The sequence below is a fragment of the Daphnia pulicaria genome, chromosome 4 (assembly GCF_021234035.1).
Source record: "Daphnia pulicaria isolate SC F1-1A chromosome 4, SC_F0-13Bv2, whole genome shotgun sequence".
Lineage (NCBI taxonomy): Eukaryota > Metazoa > Arthropoda > Branchiopoda > Diplostraca > Daphniidae > Daphnia > Daphnia pulicaria.
This window is the reverse complement of record NC_060916.1, coordinates 962,472-974,952: the sequence shown is the minus strand read 5'-3', so window position 1 is coordinate 974,952 and position 12,481 is coordinate 962,472. Positions and strand designations below refer to the sequence as shown.

Here is a 12,481-nt window from a genome sequence, read left to right as displayed (position 1 = left end):
AATTTATTGATTAAAATCGTACACGTTTTGGTTTAAAATGCCAATATAAGTCCTTGAGTTTTGCTAATATTTCAATTAAAGCATTTTGATTTTGGCGTAAAATTCAAAAGGATCCTCTAGCTATTCATTTTCATTTAGAAATTTTAATTAACTCGTGCTTCAATGCTGTTTTTATTAGGTATTGTACACTTTCACCTATAGTACCTAAAGGGCCACAGAAGGCGAAAGGGAAACTGTACAAAAACCGGTTAGTTTAAAGAAGTGAAAAAAATGACGCCTTTTCATTTTCGTGTTCAAAATGCTATGGGAAAATAATATTCAATAGGGTCTAGCTATTGATCAAGTGTTGTTCCCATATTTCATCCTTCTATTGTTTTCCCGGATCCATTAAAAAATCGTCAACGAAAATGACGGAAGATTTCATTGAAGAATCGGCGGATGTGCTCTCCCCTCCTCACCGGATTGCTAACGAAATCAACTGCCCAAGTGATTCTTGTGTTTACGGTGTTCTCGTCCGCAACGCGACCAAGACATTTGGATCTGGAAGTAAAAAATGTTCAATTCTACAAGGACTGAACTTGTCTGTTAAAAGAGGATCAATGTAAGAAACGCCATTTCGTCCCAATTTTATTTCTAATTCTGGGAAATTGCAATGAAAAGATTCCGTACGGTAGGATAAACTAAACTAAAACTATGTCAACATTTTTTAAAAATAGATACGGATTGCTAGGACCCAGCGGCTGTGGAAAGACGACACTGCTAAGTTGCCTCGTCACTTTACGCTCCTTAAACAGTGGGACCATTCAAGTATTAGGACACGAACCGGGATCGCCAAAAAGCGGAGTCCCCGGACCGCAGGTTGGCTACATGCCACAAGAATTGGCACTGTACGGCGACTTCACCATCAAGGAGACACTGACATACTTTGGTCGCCTTTACAAATTAAAAGCGACTTTTGTGAAATCGCAATTGAAGTTTCTGTCCAATTTATTGGATCTACCCCCGTGTGATCGTTACGTCAAGACGCTGAGTGGCGGACAGCAACGACGCGTCTCGTTCGCCGTCGCTTTGTTTCACGAACCTGATTTGCTCATCTTGGACGAACCGACAGTTGGCGTTGATCCTGTACTCAGGCGCAGGTAATTTTGTTCAATTTCCCATCGCTATTCTCATTCATTAAAATGTTCTTATTTGACAATGCGCAGCATTTGGAACCACCTTGTCCGCCAAAGTGTCGACCATGGCAAAACGGTGATCGTCACGACTCACTACATCGAAGAAGCAAGACAGGCCAACACGGTATGAAAAATTACATTTAAATCTTACCATTACACGTAATATAAATGCTGTTGGATTTGGTTGTTTTTAGATTGGATTGATGCGTTGCGGTCGTTTATTAGTCGAAGATTCGCCCGAAAATCTGTTAAGGAATTATGGACTCTCCACATTGGAGGATGTTTTCCTTCAACTCAGCAGGAAGGAAAATTCTAAAAATCCAGAAGTCGAATCTACAAAAATTGAAGCAAATATGGCCAGCATGATTCCGGGTTCCAGTGAGTCAGACCCCAACACCGGCGCAGCGCAAACTCTGCCAGAAATCGATAGAGTTTCCGTAACGAATTTGGACCGTCAGTGGGACATGAATGGAATTGCATTCCCATCGACTGGTTGCTCTTCTCCTACAGTAGGAAATCATTCATGATCTTTAATGCACTTAATTTTAAATTTATTTTGTGACCCCAGAACAGGCAAACAAGCCCTTGTGCACCCATACTACATACTACATCCGGAAGTGCATTATTGGAAGAAAAATGGGAAATATTCAAAAAGGCCCTGCCATCCCCCTATCGTGTTGGCGTCCTTGTTCGGAAGAATTACTTGGTGTCCATTCGGTTTACATTGTGAGTTTCTTTTTTTAGTATTTAAACAGCGAACTGTTGATTTAATTAACAATTTAAATATTTGTGATGTTGAAGATTATTTCTTGCGACTTTCTTCGTGCCCGCCATTCAAACGTATATCTTTAACATATGCATCGGACAAGACATGACTGCCCTCAAAATGGCCATTGTTAATGAGGAAATCGATGTGAACCAGGGTCATCTATGCAACAATGCGACTGATTGCTCGTATTTTATGCTCAGTTGTCGCTATCTTCGAAACATCAAGGACAACATCATCCAGGTTGACTCATTTCTTTTGAGATTTATTGTCGATTGCATGGCGGAAATTTTATTTGTTTTTTAATGCATCAGGTTCCCTATGACAATTTATCGGATGCTCTGGAAGCTGGAAGGAATGGCCAAGTTTGGGGCGTCATTCACTTTGGTCAAAATTTCACCGAAGAATTTGAGATGCGGGAGGATTCGACAAGTAAAGAAAACATAATCGGGAGGCAAATCAACATCACAATGGATTCTTCCAGTGAGTAGAAAGAATATAAAAATTTTATTTCTCAATTATTCAACATGATAGTTTGCCTTTTTTTTTTAACTAAGATCAACAGATTGATGCATTTGTTAAAAAATGGCTCGGGGAAGCTTATGGTGATTTCCTCAGGGAATTTATGGGTGTGTGCGGATACAATCCAGAAGCCAGTTCATTGCCTGTAGAGGTAACCTTTTCTTTTAGAATGATCCAATAAATTGTGGATAATTTGATTTTATTGTTTTTTTTCTAGTTTGTCGATCCAGTCTACGGTCAGAAAGACACCAAATTCACCGAGTTTATGGCTCCTGGTCTTATTCTATCGTAAAATTTATTCACACGAGTTGCAATAATTTTCTACATTGTAAACTATCAATGTTTCAACTTTTTTATTGATACAGGACTGTCTTCAGCTCGGCTCTTATTTTAGGATCCGATTCGTTTGTTCGTGAAAGAATGCTCGGTCTTGTTGAACGCAGTTTAGTCGCTGGTACCATCAAATAAGAAACTTGAATTCGCTTTTCATTTTAAAATTATATCAATTTCCAGGTGTGAAGATGAATGAAGTTTTTATCAGTTATTTAGTCAAGGAATCCATCACGATGATTATTCAGTCATTATTACTTTACGTGGTCCTTTTGTTGCTTTGCAACATTCCTTGCCTGGGCAGCGTGACTTTGGCGATATTCATTACGTTTCTCGAAGGATTTTCCGGAATGTGTTTTGGTAATGAATTGAGGATTCTTTGCTCTTCGATTAATTTTTTTCAATTTGTTAAAATTTTTTTGAAATATTTCAGGTATGATGATAGCCTCAATTTGCGATACCACAAGTGGCGTTCTTTATGTTGCGCAATCCTATTTTCTCCCGAAATTATTTTTGAGCGGACAGTTATGGCCCATCGGTGCGATGCCGGTGTTTCTCCAATATGTCGCTTACTCACTTCCAACGACTTATGCCACGGTATCATTGGGAAATGTTTTATCAAGAGGGTGGGGTCTAGAACGACCTGAAGTTTACTTAGGAATTTTATCCACCGTTGCGTGGATTTTTGGTTTTGTGATTGTTGCCTCCATTGTTTTACAGTTGCGTAAGTATTCGAGTTAAAACATGCGATTGCAGTCAGTTTGGGTATTTATTACTTCATTAAAAATCACTTTTTTGACACCGTTTTTGCTGTTATTTATAATACTGCTGTGTGCAATTAATCTAACCCACACTGCGAACATAGATAACGTTCACTTAATTGTCTGATAGAGCGCAGTTTCTACTTACCATTTACTTGTGGGATGTCGATAGTTTGCAAAAATAAGTACCCTTTAGATTATAAATAGATTTTTCTCTGTTACTAAATTTCAGAAGTGTCAAAATGATTTTAGCAAGACCAAATAATTCATGTTTAATGTCTAAAGGTGTTGTGGAACACCTTTCTTACAAATCTATCATATTGACCTGACCCAAACAACTTTTCTTTTTTCATTAAATATTCAAAAAATAGTACAAGGTAAAACCAGTTCTTGAACCAGCAATCCTTGAAAAAACGAGACATCTCCTACCACCAGTCTTACGATTCAAATTTTTTAATTGTTAACTTACAAGATTTTACCGCTAATTAGTGAAATTGAAAATCATATTAAATCAATGAGAAAGCGTGAAAAGAAGAAGGTAAGTATTTAGGGAATAATACCAATATGCGTGATATTCGGTGATGTTGTAATTATAACCTGTTTGAACGTCCCTTCTATTATACTTGGGGGTGGATCACGGTGATTGGCCACAAGGACAGCTTCGTGGTAGGGAAGAGAAAACGGTCGCTGGAAAAGGGAGACCTCTAAAATAGAACCAAATACGGCGTTCAATCAATCATCTACCAATTTTGCCCAGGGAGTTGGCAAGAATTTTTCGGATTAAAAAAGGCGCAAAAAAAATCACGTTTGTTTCTTTTCTTTTTTACTTGGATCGGATCAATACCTTTCATTCGTGATTTTTCGTGATTTTAGAAAATTTAATATAAAGATGAAGATTTGAAGAGCTTTGTTCATTTAGTTCTAAATAATAAGAAAAATTTGAACTCAAATTTTCTTAATCTGATTATTTACCCTTTTATTATAATCTGCCAAATTTCTGCGTCCATACTTTTAAAAATTCCTATTCACCTCATCACCTGTTAATTAGCGTTGATAATTTATCAAGGATTCTTATTTGATCCGACATCATTTTCGCCATTTCGTCGTCTGCTATTCTTCAAGTTGACATTGCTCGTTTCGAAAACGAATCAATTATGCTATAGGTGAGGTAAAATGTTTTGTGAACCCATCCTTATGCAAGGATTATTGGAATGTAGCAGAGGGTACGCAAAATTCTTGTTTAGTTGAGTCGTCATTCGTTGAGTCAGTGTGTAGGAATGATTCTATGGAGACAGTTGTCTCATCTTCGTTGCTCCAGTTCATGTATTTTAACGATATCGTCGAGTGCTTCATTTTTTGTGGATTTCATTTGTTTCAATGTAATAAGAATGATTTTGTCACGTTGTTAAGTGCCATGGATTTCCATCACAGCATTATTTGGAGTGGTCTTAATGTCCAATCCACATGTCGACTGTGGAAAAATGGTGGTCTACATCAGTACATCCACGAAGAAAGGAGTCTAATAAGATATGATTTTATTATTTGATTAATCATATTGGTGTTGCTCAATTAATTAACAATTTTGTTTCTTTCTTATTAGGATGTTTGTTCGGGGCTTAATTCAATTATTGTCATATTTGTCACTGAAAATGAATGCCAGGACTCTTCGACTGCAGCTCAACACGGCTGGTAAGTGCGTCGTAATGAAAAGTCTAAATGCGGTTTTGTAGAATTGTAGAGGCGACTGAAATCGTTTTTATTCGCGATATCATGACTATGATTTTCTTATGGTACCGCTTTTGATCTTGCACGTGCCTTTCCCAAAAGCGTAGAAATAAAGTCCTTGGCGCTACGCCAAGGACTGCTGATCCAAGGCTTTTTGGGAAATTAGGGTCTACGATGGAATTTCAGGGTTTTGTTCATCGTTTGTTGGTTATTAACTCGCCTACTCAATAGCCCCGCGAGGGTTTTAATTGAAGTCTAGACTTGCGCCAAATTGCTTTAAGATTGGTTCTCGGAAGAAATGTGCAAAAACTGATATTCGTGATTCGTGCAGGGGAATGTAATAATGAAGGCGCTTTGAGGAAAATCCGGGATGAGTAATTTTCCCCACATCCTGTTTGAGACTACACTCAAGTCGTATTAGAAAATAACATTTCATTTAGAAAGTGAGATAACAAAATTTGGTAGTGGCATTGAAGAAATCTCTTGATACAAGGATTCAAATTGCGGCAATAACGAAAAATCCAACACCTTGCGCAATGTGGAATTCAGCGATTAACAACCTGCTCGTTTGCCCCTTATATTATTTTCACATTGCAATGCAGTGAAAGCAAATATGCAAAAATCTCTCTGAAACGTCCCAGAGCTGAATATAAGAATGCGACAGGCAGAGAAATTTACAAGTTATGTAATGAAATCGTGAATCATTATAACGCGTCACAAATCTTTAAGTGGGTATATAATATTGCCTGGGGTTTCTCAAAATCACGTGTCTGGTTTAACTGTGCACGTTTTCGTGATTACAATCAGGGCATGGTTCCAATCATTTTTTTTTTTCATTTTTTTTTCTAATTATTTATTCTGGAAAGGTGACAATATTCAAATGATGTTTTTTTTTTTGTTGTTTTTCAGGTGAACAATAGCTCAACAATTATCTTCCACTCAGCCCTGGTAAAACGCCGATTGTACCAGCAAGTTATTGAACAGATATTCTAAATAGAAAGTAAGATAAGTACATACAAAACAAGTTTTTTTGTTTGCTATATACTCGTTTCATGTGTCATTTGCTATGCCGACATTGGTCACAATGACAACCCCCAAAAGAGTGTTTGATTTGTGACTAACTGGGGAGCCTTCACTTTCACTTGTCTGAACCAAATCATCTGGATTGAACTAGACCAAATAATTTGTTTGATAAACCGGGCGACATTAATTGCAGTTTCTTCAATTCAGAAATAGATCACACTACATCAGAGATCCGGCTCTTTTGATTTGAAATGTGAAATGTTGGAAAACCGGCTTTTTTTTTCAAAAAAAAGCTAGAAAATTATCCGCTTTTGTCTGTCGATTTCAAACAGAAATTTGTAAGAAACTGCGTGAAAGAATTTGCAGTCTGTTAAGTGTTACCTTCTTGAAGATGAGCTAAGAGATAACGTGAATTTGTTACTACTTTTTCTGCAATTTTTCGTGGGGAATTTTCGGGCATTCAAACGGAAATCAAAGTTAATTATTTTCTTTCCCCTTTGTTGTCTGAAAATGCTGTAAATCTTGTTTTAGTGACCATCGCCATTTCACATATGGCTGCTTTTTGTAAATGATTTTCTAACCAGGACTAGTGAACCGAAAGGGAAAGGAACTTGATAAACCTGTTTACCCCAAGGAAAAAAAAGCTTTGGTTCAGCTTCATTCATAATTAGTTGGCCCCTATCTCGAGAAACGTAGTCAATTGCAGCCGAGCTGCCACAGCCGAATCTCGCTTGTTGCATCTCGCACGTTTTAATCGTGTCGTATTCTTGTTTCATTAATTTTATGATTGTGTTATCTGTTGAATAATTTGCATCACAGGAATACAATTCTCAGAAACATGACGGAAGAGATTATCGAAGAAATGGCGGATGTGTTCGCTTCGTCACACCGGATTAATAATGAAAATAACAACCCAAGTGATTCTGGTGTCAACAGTGTTATCATCCGCAATGCGACCAAGACCTTCGGATCTGGACGTAACAAATGCGCAGTTCTCCAAGGATTAAACATGACCGTTAAAAAAGGATCAATGTATGGAACAATTATTTTTTTTTAATCTTTTTATTTTCAGTGGCATTTCATTTAGTTGTGTTCGGGAAAATTGTGAAAACAAAAGATTGCGTTGAATTTTCTAATTTGAAAAGCAATCAAATTTAACTGTTATAGATACGGATTGCTGGGAGCCAGTGGCTGTGGCAAGACTACCATTTTAAGTTGTCTCGTCGCTTTGCGTACCTTAAACAGTGGAGAAATTCAAGTATTAGGACACGAACCGGGATCGCCAAAAAGCGGAGTTCCCGGACCGCAGGTTGGCTACATGCCACAAGAATTGGCACTGTACGGCGACTTCACCATCAAGGAGACACTGACATACTTTGGTCGCCTTTACAAATTAAAAGCGACTTTTGTGAAATCGCAATTGAAGTTTCTGTCCAATTTATTGGATCTACCCCCGTGTGATCGTTACGTCAAGACGCTGAGTGGCGGACAGCAACGACGCGTCTCGTTCGCCGTCGCTTTGTTTCACGAACCTGATTTGCTCATCTTGGACGAACCGACAGTTGGCGTTGATCCTGTACTCAGGCGCAGGTAATTTTGTTCAATTTCCCATCGCTATTCTCATTCATTAAAATGTTCTTATTTGACAATGCGCAGCATTTGGAACCACCTTGTCCGCCAAAGTGTCGACCATGGCAAAACGGTGATCGTCACGACTCACTACATCGAAGAAGCAAGACAGGCCAACACGGTATGATGTTAGAAAGTATTTAAAAGATTGTGAATCATTAATTATTATGCTGTGTTTTTAGATAGGAATGATGCGGGGCGGTCGTGTTCTAGTCGAAGATTCGCCGGAAAATTTGATAAGAGATTACGGACTCCCTTCGTTGGAGGATGTATTCCTACAGGTTAGCTTGAAGGACGGTAGTAGAAGTTCAGACAAACAATTGGCTGAAGATGTAGCGAGTTCCAATGAAGCGGCTCCCGTCGAAACTCAAATTGAGCCTCAACCTTCAGAAATTAGCGCGGAAGCTTCTAATCAAATCGGAAAACGAATGCCAAATGAAAAAAGCGACAAAATCAAAAGTGTTGCCAGAAAACGTCAAAGTTTTAATTTGAAATCTTCACTGCCGACACCTCATGTCATTGGTGTACTCTTAAGGAAAAATGCCCTGGTGATGATTCGGAATTTTGGGTATATAGAATTTGCATAAAATTAACCAGTTCACTAAAAAAATTAACCGAATTATTTTTGGGACTTAAGGATACTTTTAGTATCATTTTTCTTGCCTGCTATCCAAACGGCCCTGTTCAATGTTACACTCGGACGAGAGCCCACTTCCCTCAAGATGGCCATCGTCAATGATGAACTGAATCTGAGCCAGGGACGCGTTTGCATCAATAACACGATGGATTGCGCGTATTCCATGCTCAGCTGTCGCTACCTTCAGTACATCAATGACAATATTATTCAGGTAGACTTTTCTGTAAACAATTAAAGCTAAATAAAATTATGATACTTTCGGCAATGTTCAGATTCCGTACGATAATGTATCGGAAGCTTTAGAAGCCGGAAGAAATGGTGAAGTGTGGGGTGTCATCCATTTCGGACAGAATTTTACAGAGGAGTATGAAATTCGACAGTCTCTTGGCGATTCGGCAAAATTGGATAATATCTTACGCAGTCGAATTAGCATCAACATCGATTCTTCTAGTGAGTTAATTTTTTTAAAAATGATAAGGAAATATTTTCTTACGTGGTTTTTCAGATCAACAAATCGATGCGTTTTTAAACAAGTGGCTTGTAGAAGCTTTTCGGGATTTTTCCCGAGGTTTATTGATAGCTTGTGGGCATGAGCCAGAGGCGGGCTACATGCCTATCGAGGTAGAAACAAATTTGATTATTAATTCATAACATCTCGTACAATTCAATTCTTTATCGTCTATTTCTTATTTTAGTTTACAGATCCAGTTTACGGCAGAAAAGTTACCCAGTATACTGAGGCCATGTCCTCCGGCCTTATTATAGCGTGAGTCTGTTCACTGAATTTCGCACATAATTTTCTTTAAACTAATTCTATCCTTTTAGAATTATCTACTCATCGTCGCTTGTTTTTATTACCGGTGTATTTGTCGGTGAAAGACAACAAGGTCTCGTTGATCGTAGCTTAGTGGCTGGTACGTACGTCGATATTGAAAGCAATTCATCACCATTGTAATTCATGTCATTCTATCCACAGGCGTAAAAATTGTCGACATTTTTGTTGGTCACGTTGGATTTCAGTTTTGCATCACGGTTTGCCAAACGTCGGCAGTTTTTGTGGTCATGTTTCTGATGTTCAAAGTACCTTGCCACGGTAGTGTGGTCCTGGCGTTACTCATTACCCTCCTCCAAGGATTCATTGGAATATGCTTTGGTATATAACGAAAAAGTTTATTCTTTTAAAAAATTTAAATGATTGTATACATTGTGTCTAAATTGAATAGGTATGTTTACCGCTGCCATCTGCGATAACACTAACGGAGCACTTTACCTGACGCAAGCCAATTTTCTCCCGATTTTACTGATGGGAGGCATTTGTTGGCCGGTAGAAGGGATGCCTCCGGCATTACAAAAGGTTGCCCGTTTCCTACCGGTCACGTATGGCATCGAGTGTTTGAGAAGTATTCTCTCCCGCGGTTGGGGAATTGAAATGCCTGATGTCTACATGGGATTTTTAGTAAGCTTTGCATGGATATTTGGATTGACGATATTGACGTTGACAGTTATTCGCTACCGCAAATTTTCGAGCTAAAACAGCCGGTCCATCTATAAGTGAATCAAATTTCCAATTCGTAAGTTATTCGTATTAACAAGTATGCCACGGTTCATTTAACCTATTCTGAATTAACAAATAGCTGTCAATTTTTTGTCTAACTCTACCAAACAATATTAATTTTACCTGATACCAATAAAGTTATCAAATTGTTTTGTAATTTAAACAGAATCATCTATTCGCGTCATTTTCTTAAATGCGTTATACAATTCATCTTAACTTTTTAAGTGTTGCAAAACAGAATTGAAAACTCAAAACGTTTATTTGCAATTTAATGCATTAGAAACTAATTAAGTAATGCTTATTTCATCTTCCCCTGCCACGCGCTGCGCCCCGAGTAAAACCTCCGCGTCCACCTCCTGCCCCTTTGCTGCCTTTGGGTGGAGGAGATTTAGGGCGAAGAGCTTCAATCCTTTCTGTGCATCCGGTAGTCGTACAGTTACTATTAAAGTAGCCAGCGTATGTTTCTGCGTTGTAGTTGCTGTTTGTTAACGCTGGGCCAACCGTCAACCAACCCGGTCGAATAGTACTGTCTCGCCCGAATAAGTGGAGCCTTAAAAATTAATTGTTAATTGAAATTCTAATAAAAGTAGTAACCGTAAAAATAAATTCCTAACCTCCTTTTGCCAAGACAAAAATGTTCAATGATGTTGAAAATTTCGGACGGTTTTTCCAGAGATCCATACTCGGGTTCTTCCGTAATTATCAAATCGATATCGACATTGGCATGGATGAAATCTCCGTCCGTGGAACGCCTAACTGTTCCTTTGATTCCCATCAGACAATGCTCCTACTCAAAATCAGTACATCAGTAAAATACTTTGGTTATACGAAATTGAAATGGTCTTACTTTGGTTCGCTGGAAAACGGCTTTCTGCTCGAGGTTTTTCGAATGACCCGGAGCGTCTGCATTGGTTTTGATCCAGCAGATGTCTTCGCATCGCCGGAATCCCCATCGTCGCAAGCACACACGCCCCAAGTCTAGTCCATCACTGGAACCACACCACAAAAATATGAAACTCCTTGGAGCAGCAACTTCACCTATGTCGAGTTCCATAATCTGAGCGGAAAAAGAACCATTAATTCACAATCATTCATTATATTTTTGTTCAATATTTATACCTGATCCCATGACAAAAAATCGACGTTAGTCACACCCAATGAACGCTGGTATTCTTCCAAAGGAGGTTCAATGAGGATCACGTCAAATTTACAACCAATGTCTTTGAGATTAAACGTTTTCAAATCGGATTTCAGATACATGGGAGGCGAAGCTGTCTGGGCGATTAATTCATCTTTCAACCGAATAAGTTCCTTGAGCTTGGGATATTCTTCAAACCTATAAAAATGGTTAATTTAGTAGGTAATTGCTTTAGGGAAGATTTGCCCAATCATTTACCTATCAGCCAAGCCAACATCTCTTATAAAGTTTTGGGGTCTCTGTCCAGTATCAACAAAATGTTGGCAGTAGTCATTGTGAGGGTTGGAAGACTGTGTTCCTTTTAGAAAGGTTGACGAATCAGTGTAAAGTAGTTTTGTTTCTTCGTCTTGTTGACTTCCGTCAGCATTAGCATTCTTTTTTATGTATTTCTCTGAAGGTCTAAGTAATTCCATTCCTGATTCTGCTTTGGAACTATCTGTGCCACTTCCTAATGCCTCTTTCAATTTCTCCACTGACTGCATTCCCAACTGGTTAAACAAACATAAGCTAAGATTGAAAATGTAAATTTTAAAACTAAAGCACAATAAATACTCACGGTCTGTACGAGACATTGTTTCCGTTTTCTGGACAATTCTCTTCTCTGTTTTAGAAGGTCCACTTTGTCCATATTAAGAGAGTTTTCTTCTTCTGTGACAGTTGTCTCTGCTAAAGGGACAAGGCAGTGATACAGATTGTATTGATTCAGCCACTTAAATTGATTTCACCTTGTACACTGGAATTCTCCACATAATTTGCCATTATAGATATCAAATGCTTAAATACCGACACAGCTCTCAATGTTGACTGTAGAGTACACCTTTAACATATCAAAACATTTAAAACCCTAACCATTCAATAGTCCGCCATTATTATTTACCTTAGTTGCCGCTTGTAAATCAATGTCTCGACTCTCGATATTTGATGAAAAGGGGAAAATAAATTTGAAGGCATGAAATATCAAAGCACTTAATTTGAATTCTATCGGTTAAAATAAGATTTAAAATAATATTGATTAATTAATTGAAACCGTCAGCGGCCGAATTAACCATGGTCGAACTCCGGTATTTCAAAACTCAAAAATTTAAAATTTCGAAAGTCATTTGCAAGTTGAAATATATTAAAATTTTAAAAAAGTATGCAAACTGAATACATTTGAATAT

At 38.1% G+C, this 12,481-nt stretch overlaps 4 protein-coding genes across 5 annotated transcripts in view; 2 read left to right on the top strand and 2 right to left on the bottom strand.

The window, feature by feature from the left end:
* Window positions 1-12,481, bottom strand: part of LOC124336387 (calcium uniporter protein, mitochondrial-like) — an 878,707-nt gene that overhangs the window by 461,944 nt on the left and 404,282 nt on the right. The window lies entirely within an intron of this gene.
* Window positions 326-3,883, top strand: LOC124336104 (ABC transporter G family member 20-like). The gene is made up of 12 exons (XM_046789754.1): window positions 326-601; window positions 717-1,139; window positions 1,206-1,299; window positions 1,370-1,684; window positions 1,744-1,901; window positions 1,977-2,184; window positions 2,256-2,424; window positions 2,499-2,614; window positions 2,681-2,751; window positions 2,829-2,917; window positions 2,977-3,153; window positions 3,227-3,883. Exons 1-12 carry the CDS (start codon window positions 408-410, stop codon window positions 3,532-3,534), a joined length of 2,322 nt encoding a protein of 773 aa, XP_046645710.1. The 5' UTR covers window positions 326-407; the 3' UTR covers window positions 3,535-3,883.
* Window positions 4,683-10,288, top strand: LOC124336111 (ABC transporter G family member 20-like). The gene is made up of 13 exons (XM_046789767.1): window positions 4,683-5,243; window positions 6,189-6,279; window positions 7,122-7,334; window positions 7,470-7,892; window positions 7,959-8,052; window positions 8,114-8,499; window positions 8,569-8,779; window positions 8,841-9,018; window positions 9,074-9,189; window positions 9,264-9,334; window positions 9,394-9,482; window positions 9,545-9,721; window positions 9,792-10,288. The coding sequence occupies exons 3-13, from the start codon at window positions 7,141-7,143 to the stop codon at window positions 10,097-10,099; spliced, it is 2,247 nt and encodes a 748-aa protein (XP_046645723.1). The 5' UTR covers window positions 4,683-5,243; window positions 6,189-6,279; window positions 7,122-7,140; the 3' UTR covers window positions 10,100-10,288.
* On the bottom strand, window positions 10,364-12,208 carry LOC124336243 (N6-adenosine-methyltransferase non-catalytic subunit-like). 2 transcript variants are annotated; one of them, XM_046789970.1, is made up of 7 exons: window positions 12,047-12,208; window positions 11,878-11,987; window positions 11,520-11,809; window positions 11,243-11,459; window positions 10,971-11,180; window positions 10,738-10,910; window positions 10,364-10,673 (listed from the first exon to the last, which is right to left on the bottom strand). In XM_046789970.1, the coding sequence occupies exons 1-7, from the start codon at window positions 12,078-12,080 to the stop codon at window positions 10,427-10,429; spliced, it is 1,281 nt and encodes a 426-aa protein (XP_046645926.1). In that variant the 5' UTR covers window positions 12,081-12,208; the 3' UTR covers window positions 10,364-10,426. The 2 variants fall into 2 exon arrangements, with proteins under 2 accessions (XP_046645926.1, XP_046645927.1); XM_046789971.1 differs by having other exon boundaries at window positions 11,878-11,984.

What these genes read in the sequence shown, in the direction of transcription:
- LOC124336104 (XM_046789754.1), top strand. Translation starts at nt 408, where the DNA reads ATGACGGAAGATTTCATTGAAGAATCGGCGGATGTGCTCTCCCCTCCT. An exon ending in CTGGTTGCTCTTCTCCTACA is followed by an intron (nt 1,685 to 1,743) that starts GTAGGAAATCAT and finishes TTGTGACCCCAG; the next exon opens with AACAGGCAAACAAGCCCTTG. An exon ending in GCTCCTGGTCTTATTCTATC is followed by an intron (nt 2,752 to 2,828) that starts GTAAAATTTATT and finishes TTATTGATACAG; the next exon opens with GACTGTCTTCAGCTCGGCTC.
- LOC124336111 (XM_046789767.1), top strand. Translation starts at nt 7,141, where the DNA reads ATGACGGAAGAGATTATCGAAGAAATGGCGGATGTGTTCGCTTCGTCA. An exon ending in TGATCGTAGCTTAGTGGCTG is followed by an intron (nt 9,483 to 9,544) that starts GTACGTACGTCG and finishes TTCTATCCACAG; the next exon opens with GCGTAAAAATTGTCGACATT. An exon ending in ATTCATTGGAATATGCTTTG is followed by an intron (nt 9,722 to 9,791) that starts GTATATAACGAA and finishes TAAATTGAATAG; the next exon opens with GTATGTTTACCGCTGCCATC.
- LOC124336243 (XM_046789970.1), bottom strand. Translation starts at nt 12,080, where the DNA reads ATGGCAAATTATGTGGAGAATTCCAGTGTACAAG. An exon ending in ATTTTTTGTCATGGGATCAG is followed by an intron (nt 11,181 to 11,242) that starts GTATAAATATTG and finishes TTTTCCGCTCAG; the next exon opens with ATTATGGAACTCGACATAGG. An exon ending in CCGTTTTCCAGCGAACCAAA is followed by an intron (nt 10,911 to 10,970) that starts GTAAGACCATTT and finishes GATTTTGAGTAG; the next exon opens with GAGCATTGTCTGATGGGAAT.